At 40.8% G+C, this 20,502-nt stretch overlaps 1 protein-coding gene across 5 annotated transcripts in view; it reads right to left on the minus strand.

The window, feature by feature from the left end:
- NTNG1 (netrin G1) overlaps positions 1 to 20,502 on the minus strand; it is a 175,559-nt gene that overhangs the window by 86,736 nt on the left and 68,321 nt on the right. For all 5 annotated transcript variants that reach the window (XM_049808227.1, XM_049808230.1, XM_049808229.1 and 2 more), the window contains exon 3: positions 11,060 to 11,700. In XM_049808227.1, coding sequence (XP_049664184.1) covers positions 11,060 to 11,700 — 641 coding nt within the window. The remainder of the gene's footprint in view (positions 1 to 11,059; positions 11,701 to 20,502) is intronic.

Raw genomic sequence — 20,502 nt, forward strand, 5'->3', positions numbered from 1 at the left:
ATTTTTCTTTTCCCTATTCCTTTCATCCTACTGTTTTCCATTCCCCACTCACCATTCAGCAAAAAAAAAAAAAAAAAGGAAAAAGGGGGATGACCCCCTTCTTTTTTTTCCAGATCTAGCTTGTGAATTGGATTAAATATTTTCAGTAGCAGAATATTAGCATTTAATGTCATTCAGATTGTTTGATCTTTAGCTCATTAATAACTGTAACACACCATTCTGGAACCACAGCTTCCCATCTTTTAATTCTTCTCCTGTGTTGCAGAGGGGAAGGAGCTGCCCTTGCTGGCAGACTGCAATTCCTATGGGACACAAGTGATTAAAAATGTAACTGGCTCCTTGCTGTCCTGCTGAAAGAATTATTTCAGGGGCAGTCAAAGGAAGGAAGGGATGGTTCCATAAGCACAGTATCTTTAATGAAGCTTGTTAAATGATAAGCAATTTTTTGCATTGACAAAGAACAATAGGTTTACTTTTTCATTGTAAATTGAGATGTTCCTGCTGAAAGTATCCATTCCTTCTTTGAGCCACATGGGCAGTGACTGCTCATGAGATACAACTGAAGGAATGATGATCACCATAAGAGAAGCGAAGACAGTGAGAAATGAGCAGCTGGAGCTACGCATGGTGTGGGAGAAGGGAGGGAGGATTTCCCAAAGCTGGTCACTGACAAACCAGACACCTTCTCATATTGCAGCTCTGTCCCCTGATCCCACTGGCTCTGCTCCCCCGGTGGTGCAGAAGGTCATGGGACCTGCTGTGCTCTAACTGGGGTGCAGGAATGGTAATTTTTTGAAAAGTTTTTTTTCCAAGTCAATTCCTGGCAAAATGTAAGCTTTAAGTAAGGGAAGAAGTGTCCCACAGTTCAATAAATACAATGAGAAGATCTAGAGCCAATTAATATGTGATAAGGCTATAAAAAATACATCCAAGGTAAGTAAGGTTAAAAAACCCCAAACCTCTCAAGTGACCTGCCCCACAAAACAACAGATGGGAAACATCCAATGGCCAGGACATTTGTGTCGCAGTGAATGCTAGCAGAATACATCAAATAAAACATAAAGGATCAGCTACTGAGGGAATGAATTTTATGTTCCCTCTCCTGCACAAAAGGCTACCAGGGGTTCCTGGACTCCAGTTCATGTTCACATGGCTTGGCCTAGCTTTTCTGCACAGGCCTAAACAAAAGCACTATAGAAGCATTACCAAATCAAAGAAGTTAAAATTATTATGTTTATGACTACTTCAGTAAACACCATCCCAAAGTCTAAAGATTCTTAATGCACAAGAGAGTTAAATGGGAAAATGAGTAAAATCAGTTTTACCAAATATAAAAGTCAGAAACAATAAACGGTCCTGCAACCATTCTGTCTCTGGTAACTTGCATTAAAATATATATAAAGTGTTCTGGGAACTGAAGCAATGCTTCAGTTCAATAAAACTAATGCAATTAAAGAGAAAGAATCCTGTTTTTCCCCTGTTTGCAATTTCAAATGAGAGCTTCCTAAAACTTGTGACCATTGCTGGAATCCAATTCAGGACCCCAGCTTATCAAATTCCCAGCTCTGGCACCATGCCTTTGAGGTATTATAAAGTGCTGCTCATCACACCAGCTCTGTCTATAAATGCTCCAGATAACTTTAAAGTGCAGACACCCCATTTTGAAACAGGCAAGTGTTCGCTGTGAATCAAAATGGAGTCACCAAATGTGTGCAGCCTTCAGCCTGCACTTCTTTTCTTGCAAGGCAACAAATGAAAATGTGTTAGCACAAAAATGTCTCCCTGTAACATTTTTTTAAACTTGAAAAGCTTTGCAGGACAGCGCACCTACACAAAGCTGCAGGTTTCTGAGACCCTGTAGAGCAAGTATCTTATACTGTAATTCATCCTGGGGCTGAGAAACCGCCAGGCTAATGAGCTCTCCTGCAGCCTCTTCCCCTGCAGGTGCTTCCCTGGAAGCACAATCTTAAATCAGATACTGCCATACCAGATGTAACCCCCCAAACAAATACCAACCCCTCCCTCCCAACGTGTGTTAAGAAAGCCACAGAGCGCTAGCATCTGACTGACTTTGATGAAATCACAAACTTCTTTTCCATTCAGACACTGGGAGCTGAATTAATTCCTCAGCTTCTTTAATGCCGAGAGCCATGTCTTGGGAATTCAGTATGGGAACATATTAATCTCTCTGATAGGCAATAATGCAATATATTACTGATGCAGAAGCCAGCACGTCAATGCTGTGATAGTGACCCTGACCAGCAGATGACTGAATGGGTAAGGAGAGAAGGAGCTGCTCTAGCTTGAAGGCACAGCCTCAACTTTGGCAGGCAGTCCTTCACTCTTGTCCCACTACTAATTTTCCAATGCATTACTTTGTCACTTGGGTATCCAGAAATGCTCATTACGAAGGTATGTGACAGCCCCTGATAATACATGTCTGCAATGTAATTGATCCCTCTTTGCAGTGGTGATCTTTAACACTCATAGGGCACGGTAGGTGATTAGATGGAAGGCACCCTTTGATGGTCTCTAGCGTAATACATTACCAGACAGCAATGTGCCAACTATCTATCACTTACAAAATAATGTCATCCCTGAAAAAGGGTCTGGCAGCAGGGGCTAGGGGAGGAAGAACATTTAATTATATTTGTGGACGAAAAGATGTCCTGAGAAGAGTGGGCAGCCTGATTATTTATTGGTTGTTCAAAAGCACTCAACACAATCTAAGAAAAAGATCAGGCTCTGAGATATGGTGGTTCACGTTGCTGTTACAGACTCTAGCCTTGAAGTCAAGTTCATGCTGAAGAACAAAATTACCTCTTACAATATGTGGTTTACTTCTGAAAATGAAAAGGGTAAGAGACATATTAGTAATGTTGGCATTAGTGGAGGCAGCTGTTTTTAGATATCTGGTATTTCAGCGATGTGACTTTAGCATCGTTATTAGAAGTACAGCTTACTATATTCCTCTGCTAACTTTCCAAGAGTGAGCAGATGGTTATCTTATTACCAACCATTTGCATTTAACATATTGTAATGATTTATATACCACATGTCACTGAGCAAAGCAAAAACAGTCAATGGCAACTAATTAGTTGAGTGTGAAGATGCATATCTCAATGTATATATCGTTATTGTAATCAAATTTTATCTTTTTGGTTGCTAACAGGTTTAATGTGCAGCATAACAGAAATACTGATGGCAGTTAAACATGAACCGCCATGTCCCTCTGTCATTGGGACAGCATTGCTATCATTAACATTTGTACCAGTACTCCCGTTACATGCCTGTTTTATGAGCGATGGTGCAGGGAGGACAGATTATAACAATCCATTTCTAACAATCTTTCTTAAGTGTATTTCAAAGTATTTTATAAATCTTAATATATCAGATACTGGCTCATACTACAGGTCAACACACATCTAGAGAGGGTGGAAGCAGGGATACTGCATGAGAGAGAGGAAAGACACTCTGCATAGCCCCTATAAAGACAAAAATGGATTTAAGGGTGAAAATGAAAAGAATCACAAGGTCTTCCAGGGAGTTTACAAGGAAGAAGCAGACAACTATTGACATCTGCACAAACATCAAAGTCAGAGGATAGACTCAAGGGTTCAAAGAAAGAGCATAATTTGAGAGAACTGCCTTCCAGCACTGGGATATGGGCATGTATGTGTACAATATGTATTGCATTATCCATAGTATGTCCTAAGGCCTGATCAGCCTTAACCCATAGCATGAAGCTATGGTTTATCAGCCTCTTCCTGAAATGTTTTTCTTTGGCTTTAGCCTTATTTTAAAACAATGGTCATCACCCTAGAAATGTCAAAATAATCATCAGTGAAGTACAGCTATGTTACTCCAGAGTATGGCAGCATTTCCAGCATAAAAGTCATACCAATCTTTCCTTTTTTTTTTAATTGCTACCTGCTTACAAGTCTGGATGAACTATTGTGTGAGCAACCAGGTGCTGTTCACGGACAGACTCTAAGGCTTCAAGGACTTGGTGTGGTGCAAAAATTAAAGGTGGTCTCATACAAGAGTGGTAGTATGTCAAGAAGTTCTTCACTTCCCGCTCTCTCCTAATGCCATTAGGATGCCTCCTGCCATTCAGCATCTTTTCATTTCTACCATGTCCCACGAATCTAACCAGGACACAGCTCATTCTCCTGTGAAGGGATGCACATAACATTATGCTTTCCTGAATGTGTCAGCAGCCAGACTTTGTCCTGGGAATGCTACCTGCAGCATAACCCCTCGTCTCCTTTTCCCTGACCATGTTGCTGCCTGCTAAATTCACAGCACTGCTGTTTCTTTCTGTAGCTCTTTTCTTGCTTTTCCATGAACGAGATTATATTCTATGAAAACAGAATTACAGCAGTGTTGAAAACTTACCCTGTTGTTCAGCTCAGTTAACAAGATGTTTCACCTGTGTTTTACAGCCTGCTGTGATCAAGTAGGGACCACGATCATTACCTTTGTGCAGGGGTCACTGGTACTGCTGCGGCCCATTAATTCCAGAGGTGGACTCAAGAGTGAAGGAGAGGAAGGGTTCTCATAGACCCCATGTAATGAGTCTATTAGACTTGACCTTTACTAATTCACTTTCCAGTTTTCTGTATAGGTATCTCTGTGTGACCGTACTACTGGACCTAGCAGAACTGTCCTGCTTTACATCAGCCTTATTACAGAAAGATGAGAGAGGATGAAAAGACTGAGAGGTGTGGGTTTTACTCATTTCTTTTAAACAGAGGCTGGGACAGCCTCCTTACTTGTCCGTCCTCCCTCCCTCCTTTCTTTCCTTCCTTCCTTCTGTTCTCCCCTCCTCTCCATCACTTGTTTTCCCTCACTACTCCTACGTGAAGGGATTTGAAACTCATTGATTTAATACAGGTCACTTCACTGAAATTACTCCCGATTTACAGGATGACATCTGAAACTAGTGTCAGGTCTGGTCTCATTTCAGTACTTAACTTCTCATAATGTATAGGCACTGATACACAGCATTTACTACGGCACTGTACTACACAGAAATAAGAGAAAAGGCGGCAAAGTTAACTGTCTTGGTTTCAAATATTTCCCTAAATCACAGCGGAATGATTGCTCATTTATTACAACTAACAAAAAAGATTAACAGAGAGAGAGAATCATCACCTCTGTCAAAAGAAAGCACATGGATATTCTGGGTTCAACTACTACCTCTGCGGCACTTCACATGCCGAGGAGTATCCAGGAAAAATCAGTTCCTAAGCATGTGTAATTAAGTACTGAAATGGACAAAACTAATGGCAGGAAATCTCACCATGCTGGTACCTGTGGAAGGGATCAGAATGTTAAATTAAAAAACAAAAGAAAAAACCCACCTACAAGTTGGTAGTTCCTGTTACTTGTGAAATAGTTGAAAATTTTTAAACTTTTAACATGATAATATGTTGTACCACTCTAGCTTTTACTTTAACCTGAAGGACATTCCTGTGCCAGGAATCATTTGTATATGTGATCCAGGAGATCCTTAAGCTTATTTCAGTGTTTGCATTAAATTGAACTCTTTTGAAATGAAAAGCTTAAAGGAAAGAAAGTTTCTGCAAGATATTGGAATCACTGATTTATTCAGAAAGACTCTTTGGATAGCTTTTCAGCATACAAAGCAATACAGAAAGAAAAATTCTCATTTCTTTCATCAGCAGTTTCATCTCTACTCCTTTAATGTTCAATGGCAAAATAAATTATACTACAAAAAGGCTTGGTGCCTTTCCTCAAACACCCTGATCCTGCACGATACTGAGCTTCCTTGAAAGACAGCTGGGGGAGATCAGTATGGAAATACTTGACATCCTGCAAAAGAGGCCAAGAAAAGATGATCAAATGCTAATGAGCAAAGGTGGTGAGTGAAACCTGGTGATTTAAACCCACTAGTTTCAAAAGCGTATAGCAGAATTAGAGACCTAGTCAGCCATCCAGACTCTGCTGCTCTGCTCCCGTTCCAGCCACTACAGGACCAAGACCACTCTGAGCTGATGGACAGGTCTTGTGGCACCAAGATGGAGGGTGGAAAACAGTATTATTTCAACAAGGGCAGGAGTAAAACCTACCCAGGACACCTGTACTGAGTTAATCATTAGAGACTGCTCATGTGTGAATAAACACAGTGACCATTTAATTATTTCAATTCCTGATGATCCTAGATCTGTTTACAGAAAATGAAGGACCATTTTCCTTAATGACATGTTACAGGAGATAAATTAAAAAAGCTAATTGCACTTGGGAGTTCAAGATAAACTGACATGCTCTTAAATACATACATTTCTTTTTCTTTCCTGTTCTCTAATGAGTTCATAACTTAATTGGAGAAACTGCTAGATTCCCTCCAAATACTACTGAAAATCTCAAAGGAGAACAAGCTGCTTATGCAAGTGTTCTCATAAAACAGAGAGTATTCAAGCATGGTAAATAAATACTAGAAACAAGAATGGTATTCATTTGTCTCCTTAAAAGCTTGAAGCCTACATATCTTCATATTGATGGTCTGGTTCTGAGCTGAACATTAATGAAAACATTTTCTCTTATAAATAAAATTAAAGCCCTTCTATATATTACCACTTTCCTAGGGCAAAGTTCTGCTTGTACATGCCGGAGTGGCACACAGATTTAATCCAATTAACCCATCCGTAGAATAAGCCAGAGGATGAAAACTGGTACAAGCCAGCCTTCACAGTGGCCGTCGGTTGAAGGCTGCAGTGCGGACTCACGGCTCGGGGGGGCAGATCAGCTCTTTTGGAGAGGAAGGGCACTCACCCACCCTAAATCCAGCGCAGCAATACTGAGTGGTTCAGAGTCACAGCTGGCAAGGGGAGGGCAGGCTGACTAAAAAGACAAAAAAGCCCCAACCCCCTAGGTAGCAAATGTGCTCTCCTTCACGGTAATTTATTCAGATTCTGAGATGGATTTAAATTCAGAAGAGATAATGTGAGAGCAAGAAACTGTTAAAACTGAGGATACTTTTCGCTTGTGTACTGAGAGTTAAGAGGTTTCTATTGCTGCTGGAATTGCAACTGTAGCTGAGAAAGGGTCAGAAAACCCTGGGGCTTAAACGCAGAAGCTTCAAGGCGAGAAGAGTATAAAAATAAATTCCAAAGGGCTTAATAACATTGTACAGAGGCTGGGTATTCCGGTGTCAGAAGGAAACCGGTGGCTCTAAGATCAAAACCTAATCACCCAAAAGCAGCAAGATTCTTTGGTTTAGCCAGCTAGTCCTTCTGTTACTGACTGGGGCAATGCTTTTTTACTAGCATCCCGAACTACAGTTAATTTACAGTGTATAAATGTACATGGCACTGACAATATAACAGTTAAAGCAAAAATACTTTGGAATGAATAAATGTACATGGCACTGACAATATAACAGTTAAAGCAAAAATACTTTGGAATGAATGTGGTTAAACCTTTAGCAGCCTGATCCAAAATCTGCTAGGAACCTTTTCCTTGACTTCAAAGGAATTATTATCAGCATTTTAGTGAACGTCTCTTACAAAAAAAATGTTAACAAAGGGAGCTGTATCTCACAGCTTACTGCCAGGACTGTCCTTGACATGGAATCGAAGACAGACAGAGCCTGCAGACAGTCCAGGCCACCTCTGCAGGCAGCAAAGTGAGAGAAACCTTCCTGAGGTTAGCACACAGGACACCCTCTGATTCTCTGCAGCAAGGCCAGATGATGGGAAAAATGTCTGCTCTCTCTTAGTTTCCCATCCCAGAAGACTTTATTTATGCATTAGTCGACCTTTCTAGCCGTTAGGACCATCTTGCTTCAACAGTTAATTAACACAAGTGCCATAATTTAATACAGTTAATGCTACTTGATGCCCTTTAATGTACCTTCCATTAGTGATATTATTGTAGTATTACCCTGTAAATTAAAATGAGATCAAGACTAAGAGAGGCTCTCTTTAATTAAGGTACTGGCACACTGCATCGTCCATTATTCACTAGAAAAAAAATCACCCTGATTTAGTGAAGCAGACCATCAGTAAGTCAGAATTAGTTCATGTGGATTATTAGGCTTCTTGAATAATGTGAGCACAATGGGGTTGCTGAAATTGCTAAGAGCCACGTTTCCTTTTTTTCATCATCTTAATAAATACACAATGGAAGTGCTAAATTGAGGATGAATAAACAGGTGGTAACAGAGGAGGTAAGGCGTTGAGAGTACACAGCCTTTCATCTCTAATGCAACATACATCACACCAAAATGAAAAGCAATGACAAAACAAACCCTATATTAAGTGGGAAAATCTCCTATCTATAATTCATTGTGAATTATTAACCACCCCAGCATCTCGTATATTAAATAAGGGAGCTTTAAGATAGATGCTTTTCACTGTCATTGATCCTTAAAATATGGTGTGAAACAAATTACATTTTGTGCTGCCTTTAGAAATACACTATTATGAGCTTTGGTGATTTTAATTATATTTAACCTATAGGTTTATTTTTTTCAGTAAAAGGACTAACTTTAAAATGTGTCTGCTAGCATCATTCATCCACCACATGTCAAGCTCCTTGGTAATGTCCCTTTGTATCCTGTCCTCCTGGAATAGTCTAGTTTGGCTTTACTACATGTATATAAAATACCCAGGTCGCAAAGCCTGGAATATGAAACATTTTAGCAAGGAAAAAAAAATAAATTGTAACTTAATTTCCAGTTAACATCCTAAATTAAAGTGCAAAGGCTGGAAAGCTCAGCTGAATCAGGAACAGTGGCACAAAACCCCTGGTAACCCTTGCTCCCCTCCATTGTGTTCCCATGCTCAGGGCATGCCAGGGCACATGACTATAATGCTGATTTGGAGACTCTTTGGGGGGACTCTATAAGGTTTTGGGTAGGAGACCAAAACCACCTAAAACCGAGTGACAGTGGGCCTATTGCAAGTTACGTTTGCTGCAACTAAATAATCAGGGGCTGTGTACCACAGCCCCACTGCTACTTAGCAGTAAGCCAAGCCCATAAAGTCTTTAACAAGAAGGGCTCACTATATATTGAAGGAAAGGCCACCAAATCCCTAAAGAGCTGTTCTTCTCATTAGCAGAAGAGTGATAAGAATTCACGAGTCTAGTGAGATACTATTACACATCAGATATTTCTTTAAAAGCATGTGTCCAATTACTACAGCATTTAGACAACAAGCATTAGCATCAGATAAGTTCTCCATACAGTCACGCTTCATTTCTGTAGATAATTTTTCACAAGACTGCCATGCCCCAGATGTGCTCGAAAGGTTTCTGTTTCTAATTTGCATGCAATGCACTCTTTTTTTAATCCTTCAGATGCTTTCTTTGATAAAGTACTGATAGTCTAATTGAAGTCAGACTAAGCTCCAAATGGGTTTTCAGATGGGGAGCAGATTTTCCTTAAAGCGTAAGGACCTTCAAATCCTGAGCTTTGATATGATGCCTTTGTAGAGCCAAAGTACGTGGAGCCCAATGGAGAAAGGATACACATTAAACAGAACATACGTGTAATTTTTTTATATACTGAGGCTAATTTTACCAAACTATTTCAAACAGTATCTTAAGCTGTCCATGATCCACTTAGCCCTCCCAAGAGAGGTCTGAAAAACAATTTACAACGTAACTAATGAGAGTTACAGTAAGACTTCTTAAACCAGCAACATTTATGTTACACTTTCACACTTTAAATTAGTGATTCTGTATGTATGTGTATGTATTTGGTGTGGACACAGAAGACTGTAACTACATGCTAAACCTATGGTCCTAAGAATGTATTTTGACGTCATATAAAAATACATTGGCACTGCAAAAGCACTTATGCATTCAAATTTGTACGAGGCATCAATTCATCCTTTATGTAAAGTTAGTGGAGTATTTTTCAATAGATTACATCACACTGATTCTATTTTGATTTTACGTATTGATTTTTGCAATATGGAAATGCTTGTGAACAATGAAAGCTTGTATAAAAGAGGTAGAAAATAGCAAACTCACTACAGGAGTAATAAAAATATAGTCACCAATGTTTTATATAATATATATAAATCTCTCCATTTTTTTTCACTCACTCCTGTGTCTGCAAAAAATGCCCTGGCCTTCCATGATACATTAGCTTTTCTGTTCATTTTGATACTTAGCTTCTCTTGAAAAAAAAAAAAAGCTTTTTTTTTTAAAAGGAAGATATGAACTCTCTATAGAAGAAACAGAGGAGAAGGAAAAGGCACGTTAAGAGAGGTGAGTGAATTGCTAATAGAGGAGGTCCCATATATTTCTTAACAAATTGGCATCCAAGACCCATGTAAAGGGTATCACCCTCCTGCCTGAGGTCATCAGTCAATTGCTAGTTTGAGTTGGGAAGAAAATTTCCCAATAGGAATGTCATTGCACAGTTATTATTTCTGGGACTACGGCACCTGATACCAGCCACTGCTTGCCCTAGAGGGACTATTTGTCTTGAACCCAGCTGAGTAATCATCTTTGTTATATTCAGATCAGTCTCTCTACAACACTTGTTTTTTTCCATTTTACTTCAGCTTCACTGCATTTCAGAGCTAATTAAAGTACAAGGAATGAACTCTAATCTCTGCCGCCTTCCTTGTTCACAGGCAGCTCATAGCCAGACCTAGTAGGAAGGGTCTGCGCAAGGGCTGCTGTATCAATCACAGCTTACATTAAAGGCCTGAAAAAGTCAAATGATAAAACAGAATCTCTCTTTTTAGTTAACTGCCATCAGCTCAGGCTCCAACTATATAAAAGCAGAAAGTGTCCTAATGCCAGGTTAAATTCCTGAGGCAATGTAAGAAACTGTTGATACTATCCTGCTGATGAGACCTAGGGCTCAAGATCCCAGGCTAGTGACAGCGAACACCCGGGACCTTGTGCCGCTGAGACAAAAACTTCTAGTATGACTAGGAACAGACTTCAACTCAGACAGATTTCCAATGAACATGTCTCAGCAGAAAATGTCATTGTTTGGGGAAATAAACAGTTTTGAATATCCTCTAAAATCAATGCACATGCCTGTTTCTAAAGGTACATATTCTCTTACCTTCCGTATACCCTTATGTCTGAAATTGCATAAAAGTAGCGTGCCAGGTGTTGCTCATCTACGTATATTTCTCCAGTTCCTGGCCTAAGTAGTCTTATCCTCAGATCCGTGATGGTAAAGAAATCTCTTAACTTCTTGGTTGTGTCAAGCTGGCCATAAAGAGAAGCCATGTTATGAAGCCGAGGTCCAGCAAAAAAAGCGAATCTATCTTTGATTTCAAAGTGGATTATTTTACTATTTGTCATGTACCCAGTAGAGTATTCCTCTGTGCAAATGATTTCTAGGACTGTGTGCTGTGATAAATCCCTCACTGATTTTGGATCCATGTGGAAAGCATCTAAGCAGTCTGTGGCATAGTATTGATAGGGCTGCCATGTTCGTCCATAGTCGAGCGATTTCTCCAGGATCATTTGGTCTGGACGGCCAGATTCAAAAGTGATAACTATGTTATCTGTAAGCTCAATGGTTTTGTTCCAAGAGAGCGTAATATTAACATGAAGAGGCTTTGGATAATCCTTCCAAGTTGTGGACTGCCAAAATGTGGAGGGATGTCTTCCTTCGAGATCAAACATCAGTTCCGGAGGATGAGCCAGTTCTTGGGTACTCGCATCACATTCATTATTGCACATGTAGGGATTCCCCTGGAAAAGAGCAAAGCAGCGTTACAAGAGGCACAGTATAGGCGACTGTGACACATAAAGATGTTTCTTGTCTGGTACATGAGAACTGCTGCTTTTTCTCCAGGAGTGAAATCAAGGAAGAAAAAACAAATGCTGGCAAAGAATACCTTTATCTTAGCAAGACTTATCTTGGCCATTTTACCTGTTAAAGTAAATATACACACACACACATATACAGCACTCTGGCTTCTGCGACATAAACATTTGTCTTAGTATGTTTTAGAAGAAGAGTTTATTTAGATTTAGAGAAAACAGTTTATTTACCCTGAATGACTCAGACCAGTGACTGGGTCACAGAAGACTGAGAACAGTAAGCAAGTCGTAATAGCTCAGTAAGTCCAACTCTTCCTAGAAAGATGCAGCAGCCGAAGAGAATTTCTATTTAAAACAAGTATGTTCCTCAAGAGCTTCACTCACAAAAGAAGTAATTTTTAGGGCAAGTGGTTTGAGGTCAGCAGTGCAGCATGTATGTACTCGGTATGAACGAGTACCCAGTACACCTTCAAGTTTCCTTTCACCTGGGTGTGAAATTTATCATGCTTAACTGTGCTCCCAGCTTAGCACCAGCTTGCCTTAAAACATTTACACTCGCCACCAAAAGCCATTAGAAAAACAGCGCTCTGCCAGCTCTGGGGCTTGATTCAGACATCTGCCATCTTATTACAGGGTAAGAAAGTACTTCAGGAAACACTTTTCACAAGGCACCGGCTCCAATTTATCAGGACAAGATAATCCAGCACTTGATTAGGTGGGAGATGTCAGCAGCTCCAGCTGGAATGCTGCCAAGGTGGCTGGAGCTCTGAACTGGGGGCTGAGTTAAAAACAGCAACAAAAAAAGCTCGCCAATAGTGTACAGCTTTTACTGCTGTTTGTCCTCTGTAGCAAGGTGAAAGTGAATTATTCTCTTCCTGGCCTTTTGATGCATTAACTTGCACACTACAATCTTCTGCTTCTTCACAAAGGCTATTTTGTCTGCAGATTGGGGATATCTTGCAGCAGTTGCCAAGATATCAGACCCTGCAGGCTGCACTGAATCATGTCTATCTAATTTCAGCTTTCAACAGTACATTAACATTTTGCTACTTGTTCATTCTGCATTTGTTCCAGAGAGCAACTGCTGTTCTGTATCCTTCCCTCCGCCTTACATATGGATTGTGGAAGAGGCCATGCCTCTTTTCACTGATGGTCAGGACTGCCGCAGAAAAAGACGTGCATGCCTATACCTAGCAATGCTTGACAGAGGCATAAGTGCAGCTGTTTTTGTCATTAATCGGAGTTCCCCTCACCTCCCCTGAAAACAGAAGAAGCTCTGGTATGGTAATCAACCGTTTCTTTTCTTATAATTACAGTTACGCTTCTCTCCATCTCAAAGCCTCAGGGCAATGAAGTGATTCAATGCCATCCAGTGCAGGAAATGGGTTTCAAACATTAGTCGCCACCTTGGCCACTGCTCTGCTCCTTGACATACTCCCACGAAACACCAGCAAAAGGACTTCTGCACTCATTTTGACCTCCCCACTGGCAAATTACTCTTACCTGGGCAGGGAAATACTCTTTTCTTTGTCTCTCTCTCTTTCCCATTAATACAGCTGAATGCTAAAACTGACAACGATTCACTGGGACTCAAAGTTAGGAAAAAAACTACAAGACAACAAAAAGGGTTATTTGAAAAGCGGCACACTGCTTGTTACACGGACAGCTTCAAAGCATGCAGCTGTAATTGGAAATACTCTGCAAAATGTCTATAATAAGTGCCTGTTACAGCTCTGATTTCAAGCTCACAGTTACTATATCTATGCCTTCCTTTTGAATAAAACAGTGAAAATAAAAAATAAGTTTCAAGCAGAATAGAGAAAACACCATATTTTTTATTATTTAAGCTCCATTTAATATATCAGACAAATGCCAGAATTTGCTAACTTACTTAGGTCTTTTCTTTTCCTTAGGGAAAATACACATACTGTGAAATCTGAAGGTTCCAGACCCTTTGACTATATGTAAATATCAGTTTTGCAGAAAATGCTCAGAGTTGCATAAATCACACCTTTCTGAGGTTTACTAGAAAAATCTGGTCACTTCTGTACCTGTCACCATGAAGCTGCCTGCATACCTATAATGTATATGCTTCTGTCATCACTTTGGTAAAAGCAACTTCACTGGGAGGTCATGGATATTGAAACCCAGCAAATAAATGCTCCTGGGTAGCCAGACAGGTGCATTAAGCACTTCTGAGGGATGGCTTTGGTTTCCTGCTCCACAAGCAAGCACTGAGTCTGTTGTGATTCTTCATGTTAAAAACTAAAGCCACCCTGATCTGCTAGTCCCTGGATGCTGGAGGAGGCATGTTTCATGACTTCCAGCAGGTAACCCGGATTGCGTGGGACGTATTGTTTCTTTCTGTATATAAGAGTTGATTTCTTTTGCTCCCTTTTTCTTTCCCCTTTCTTTCCCCTTTTCCTTTATAGCAAAAGTGGAGGTGCCAATATAATCAGAGGACGCTCGGAGAAGGGCCTCTAACAAAATACAAGCTGGTGAGAATGCAGTATAAGAGCTAGTAATGATAAGGTACCTAAAAAAATGGTGCAGTGAATACTAAAAATCAGCCCTAGCTTGCTACTGAATAGTAGTCTACACCACTGTGAGCACAAAGCTTTTCAGGAAAGATGAGGCTATTCCAATTAATGGCAAAGTATAGTGAGAAATGGGTCCGAATCACAGTGCTGTCCTGCACCTGAAACTCTTACCAGCAGTAGTGACAGTGGCACAACCTGCCACTGAAACCCTGGGGTAAGGACATCACTGCAAATGAGAATCCTAATAAAAAGCTTCAGCATATCCTCCCCAATAAATTGAATTATTCTTTTAATTTTATAGCATGCAATTCTCTTTTAAGAGGCAAATGATTTGATGACACCAAAATAACCTGTGTGGAGTTCAGTATTCTGGAGAGGAAATAAGGAGAAAAAAAAATCTAAGCTGATAGAAGGTGATAAAACAAACGTCCTGAATTCTAACACAGGGAGGGGGAGAGAAATGATGAGTTTAGGTAAGTTCCCCTCTGCCTACTGACACAGCAGTCACTGATGTAATTTTGAAATATTTAACGTGATTTATTGCTTCAGAGGCTTGGAGTCAGACCCCCATTTTCTCTAACAGCAACTTGGCTTTAAACTGCTTTTAATTCACCTTAAAAGTAATTTGCATGTTAAGTCATATTTACATTACCAAGACAGTGTAAAGGGGTCTTGCCCTACATGAACATCCCTTAGTACACTTCTGTATGAAAACAATTAATTTAACTGGGATTAGTTACATATTTTAATGTCTTGATCTCTGTGATAATCCTCTTTAAGACCTCTACTTCAGTGAAATGAATACAACAAAGAGAAACTTTTCCCAATTTGTGAAAACTAAGCCCATTCTGTGTTGGGGACATCTAAAAGACTGAAGCATTAGCAGCTGTAAGTAATTTTGTGACCAGCAGGCAGCCGTAAATAGATCTTCATTTAAGCCTTCCAAGCAGCAGCTCTTCAGCTGGACAAGGTGGAAAATATTTATAACTTTTCAAAACGATATTTAAACCATTAGGAGATTTCTAAATAATTAAACACTAACAAATACTTCTAAACACTTTACTGCCAATTAGTGTAAAAGGTAGCTGAGGCTTTCCCAACACCATGACCATCTAAAAGAAACCCACTATTTTCCTATACAGTAATTGGAGATTGATATTAAATAGCTCCTTGAAGGCAGGCAAATTATGTTGCTATTTATTTTGTTTTAGGCCGCTCATGGAATTCAAAGTATTACCAGAACTACTGACATAGTCTAAAAGTTTTGGCTTTAGGAAAAGGCGCTCGTTTTGCAGGCACGGCGAAGGCCTGTGGCTGTATCACACTGTTTGATCATGCTCAGTCCCAGCTGGAAAAAGCAGTTACCTGAGAAGCTGCTGACTAGGGCTGACTGGTCCCAGTAGGGTTTCCCCTCAATTAGCTGGATTTAGTTTGTTTTGGCACACAGTGATGTCTGTTTATGCGAGCCAGCTTGAACTTTTATACTGGTGTCTGAGGTGCTCTGCAAGTGTCCCTGCCTGGGACAGGGCACTGGGGCTGGCTTTGCTCCTGCTGGGCAGAAGCATGTCTTACCAAGCACCTGTTCAGGAATAACTCAGTGACGGACGGGACAGTGACCCTAGAGTGAGGATTTTGGTTAAAAACAGAGTTCTAGCAGTAATACGACCTTTGAACATCAGCAGGGGAGCTGGCAGGGGTGCTGCAGCTGCCGTTTGAGGGTTAAAGTCCAAGCGCTGCTGCCCAGGTAAAGCTACCTGACTCTCTCAGTGGCATCCACGCAGGCTTAGGGCTTGATTGAAGATGTTGCTTCTTTCAGTCTGCTTCCTGTCCACACTAACACCTCATGGACTTTTTTACGCAGGAACAAAGACAGAGGGGCTTAACCCTTCTGCAGCGTGAATATTGGTAGCTGTATCACAGATTACATGCTGTAATAGACACCTGGCTAAATCCCTACAGAGGATTATAACTTGCATTTTCAAACTGGTGAAGGCTGCTGAGGTCAAGCAGGCCAAGATTTTAAGAAGGAGCAAAATGAATTTTCAAGAAGCGAGTCACAGCAAGCGATTTTTGTACCGCTGCCTCAAGGTAGTTAGCGTAGATGCACAAGACAAGAAATAAATACAGCCTGACTCATGTTTGGAGTGAGGTTGTGCAGTAAATTACTTCAAGTCATGCTTTTGGAAATAGCAGAGTATTCCTGTTTTCCTTTCCAAGAGATCATTACAAGTAGTTCACTTGGTACCATGCTGTACATTGCAGATAATTAATGAGACAGTAATAGCTAAAAGCATCAATTGCCCTAATGCTTACATTTTGCATGTGGTTTCTAACCAGAAATTACTTGTTTACCATTACAGAGCCAGATTATGAAACCATTAATTGGGAGATACTACTCATTAGGCATTGTCCTGCTAAGGGCAAACAGTCAGTGTGGTGAAGGACTGGCAAGGCACAGAATCTGTCACATGATAATAGATGTTATCAAACTCACTATAACCATTAGCTGGTTTGAGAGCATCTTGGTCAATGTCTGCAGAATTATTGTTGTGATGAAGATGGGGATGGCTGTAGCCAAGAACATTTTACCATCACTAGCCTTTCATCACTGCAGTGACAGCATTTAAGTTAGTGATTTAAGTTAAGAAAGAAAAAGTGCTAAAATCTCAGTGGAAGATTTGATGCTCTTTCCCAGAGCTCCCAAGAGAGAGGCATCTGGATGGCCAGACAAGCACTTTCAACTCAGCTGCAGGCTGAACAATATACATTCTCCAAAACCAGCAAAAAGAAAGTAAAAGCATGTTTAAATCAATAACCTCTGGGGAGACTTAAAAAGATTAAACCAGGGAGGATCTGACTGGCCAAAAATAAATAATAATGCTTAACAACTTTGTGCACTTTTAAGCTTGAAAGTACATTGCAGATTATGGCCCTGATCCTGCAACAAACTCAGTGCAAACAGGCCCTTAAAATTCAGATTTTAAAAAGATATTTAAGCCTCTAAAGATTTGGCACTTTGCTTTGTGGAACATAGACCTAGCTAATTAATCTTCATGACAACACCTCCATGAAGTATGGGATCCTATCCCAAATTTACATATAGATGCAGAATTAGAGAGAAATGCTTTTGCATGATGAACTCTGTAATCCCCGATTATATTGTACTGTTTCTTCCAAAGCCTTTTGTAGATCACGTGAAGGCATTCTTGGCACTCAGAGTAGCTCTCAGATTATTATATCATGCCTTTATCCAATACTACGAACTGAAAATTTATTATAGGAAGAAGAATTTAATATTTGCAGCACCAAATGCATTGGTGCATTTGGCAAAGGCACTTAATTCCTAGCAGAACAGTCTCTCTTTTTAGTTACTTTAGTGTTTGGAAATACTTTTCAATTTACTTTATGAGGCAAATGGAATTTTGTTTCCTCTGAATCTCTACTCACCTTTGGGGGGAAAAAGCCTACTTATTCCTAGTTGGTAATTTTATGCTTCTGAGGCTATCTTTGACTTGGCAACCTTGCTGATGTTATTTTGACCATTTGCTCATTCTGGCATAACGGTACCTTAAGGCAGATCTACTGGCACTGACCTAAGTGTGGTTCTGTTATTTCAGAAGCTCAATATTGGTGTTTTCCTCTTGTATCAGCAGGTATCTGGCAATATAATCACTTTCCTACTTATAGCTTTTGCAATGTCACGAAGTGCATAATGCTGGGACCCCATCATGCTGAGCTCTGGCTGAACAATACAGCAAATGTTCCAAGAAAATCTGAATTCTTTTATACACTGGATGCATATTTGGGTTTGAGAAACTGAAATCCCAAGGGACGCAGCATCCCTTTCCCTCAACACATTGGCACTTGTCCTGGGGAAGCCAGCCCATCCATGAGAGCGCTCCCTGGACAAGGCAGCAGAGGGTATCAATCTCCAGTGTCATGCTCAGCTCACATTGGTGCATTTCTGTCTGAGCAGCTTTTCCAGCTGTCCTGCAGGAGCTCCGGCAAGGAAGTCATGCGGGAAATACAGGGGGTCTCCTGGACTGGGAATAGCTTCTACTGTCAACCACAAAAACCTCAGGTGTCTCTACCTTATATTTTGTGGTCTGATACCGATCTCACCTTGCTCACTTTCTGATATTTTGGACCATCCATGAATTTAGAATGGGAGCCGTTGAGGGGGTAGGGGGTAGAAAAAAGATGTCTAAAATACTACAGTGGAAAGCTGTCACCCCTGGGCAAGGGAAAGCCAGCGCAAAGGAAAGTTGGTCTGTTATCACGGACAAACAGTCTCAGTTATTGTGGCGATCACAGAGGGAACACGAGCATCAAAAACCTGAGAAATCAAATCACGTTAGTGGTGACAGGGGGATCAGGGTGCTGGAAACACTAAAGAAAAAAATCTTTTTTTTCTTGTTTCTTTTTTTTTGTTGTTGTTATAATTATTGTGCTTAGATTTCTGGTCCACAAAGGAAATCTGTGGGTAGCAAAAAGTCTGAGAAACATGTTGTGAGAGTGGGGAGGGCCTCGGCAGACCTTAATGACCCTGACCAGCCCTACCTGGGCAGCAGGTGTTAATGACCCTGACCAGCCAGGCCCTATTTAAGCTCAGGCTGGGCCTTCACTTGGTGCTTTCTCCTGGGTGGAGAAAGGACTCCCTTCTTGGGCAGTCCTGCCTCCTGCTGCTCCTCTTTCTCCCGATGGGGCTCCCTTGATGACACTGCTTTGTCCACTCATTGTGCCTGGGGCTGCTGGCCGTGCTCAGGCCATGTGGGATGGTGACCGTTGGTAAGGGCATGGCTGGTGCTGGGGTGGTCCTCTGTGCCCATGTGTACCCCTGTGTCGGATGACTCTGCTCCTTCTGTTCGCTGGCACTTGCTGAGGGATATGCGATGAGTGAGGAGAGGGACATAACAGAAATGTAAAGCTCCACAACTTGCCGTAGGCAACAGTGGAGCAGATTTATATTGGCTGAGTATAAAATCAGATCATGGGATATCAAATCATGGGAGTGTGGACATTTTGTGTTGGGAAACATTTCACAAACACTCATGGTGGAAGAAAAGTGGAAAACTGCAGTCTGGGTGGGCTCCTCCACCATGCTGCCGAGGGTGGACCACCAAACCCTCCCATGCAGGGCAGGGTGATCACTCTGAGCTGTGCTTGGCTGGTGTTCCCTCTCAATGGGTGAGATGTGAGTGGCAGGAGGTTCTCTTCCAGTAGGTAATGCAACTGAATGAGGAAGTGAATGTCACTAGTTCTATGTTTTTATTGCCCACAGACAAACGGAAGAAATGTGCCTTGCAACAGTGGTGGAGTCAGATAGGATGTGATGGCTGTGGCTTCTACAAAAGGTTGCTCTTAGCTTTCTAACTGGTTCTGCCCCTGTGGCCCCTGCTCCTATGGCAAGGGTTTCCTTGTCCTTCTGGTGGACAGTTCTTGAGTACTATCTGTGGAGGCTCATGCAAAGTATTGATGCTGTGAGTCCTGGCAATTGAGTACCTTCGGATACAGGTCAAGAATTTCAGCCTGATTTCTGTGTAAATCAAGTGAAGTGAGCAGAAGACAGCATGGATGTGGTGTTTAACTGATGGGCTACAACAGTGTTGTCCTACCCTGTGCTAATTTCAGTAAATGCATCACACTTGGACAGCTCTTTATGTAGACTATTCGTCACAGCCCTACAAAACAGTCAGTCGCGCACATACTAACTGTCACGTGAGGTTAGAAATAAGCCATGTAGAAACACAAAAATTCTGAAGTTATTTAAAAATGAATGTACAATTTTGTAATGACTTACATGAAAACTAGATGAGTCTAGATGTCTCCATTAAAGGACAGAATTATCATGATTGTTGTGTTTATATTTTATACAGTGAAAACTGTTTTCACCAAGCTGTTACTGGTTAGTTACATCTTATTACGGTAAGATTTCAGATGTAACAGGATGGGCTTACACTGCAGTTTAAAAAAGACATCTGTCCTTAATACATCTGGACTAAAACTTTCCATCATCAAATTGCCACTTAAATAGCTTAGCGGTAATATTGCATGTATTATTTACTTATTGAGAAAGATTCATCCACCTCCCCACCCCTGTTCTTTTCTCTCTTAGCCATAGTATTTTTCAGTCTGGAAGGTTTCTAGAACACTATGTAGCTCACTAACTTAGCTTCAAGAATTATCTGAC

This window comes from Accipiter gentilis, chromosome 8 (assembly GCF_929443795.1).
Source record: "Accipiter gentilis chromosome 8, bAccGen1.1, whole genome shotgun sequence".
Classification (NCBI taxonomy): domain Eukaryota; kingdom Metazoa; phylum Chordata; class Aves; order Accipitriformes; family Accipitridae; genus Astur; species Astur gentilis.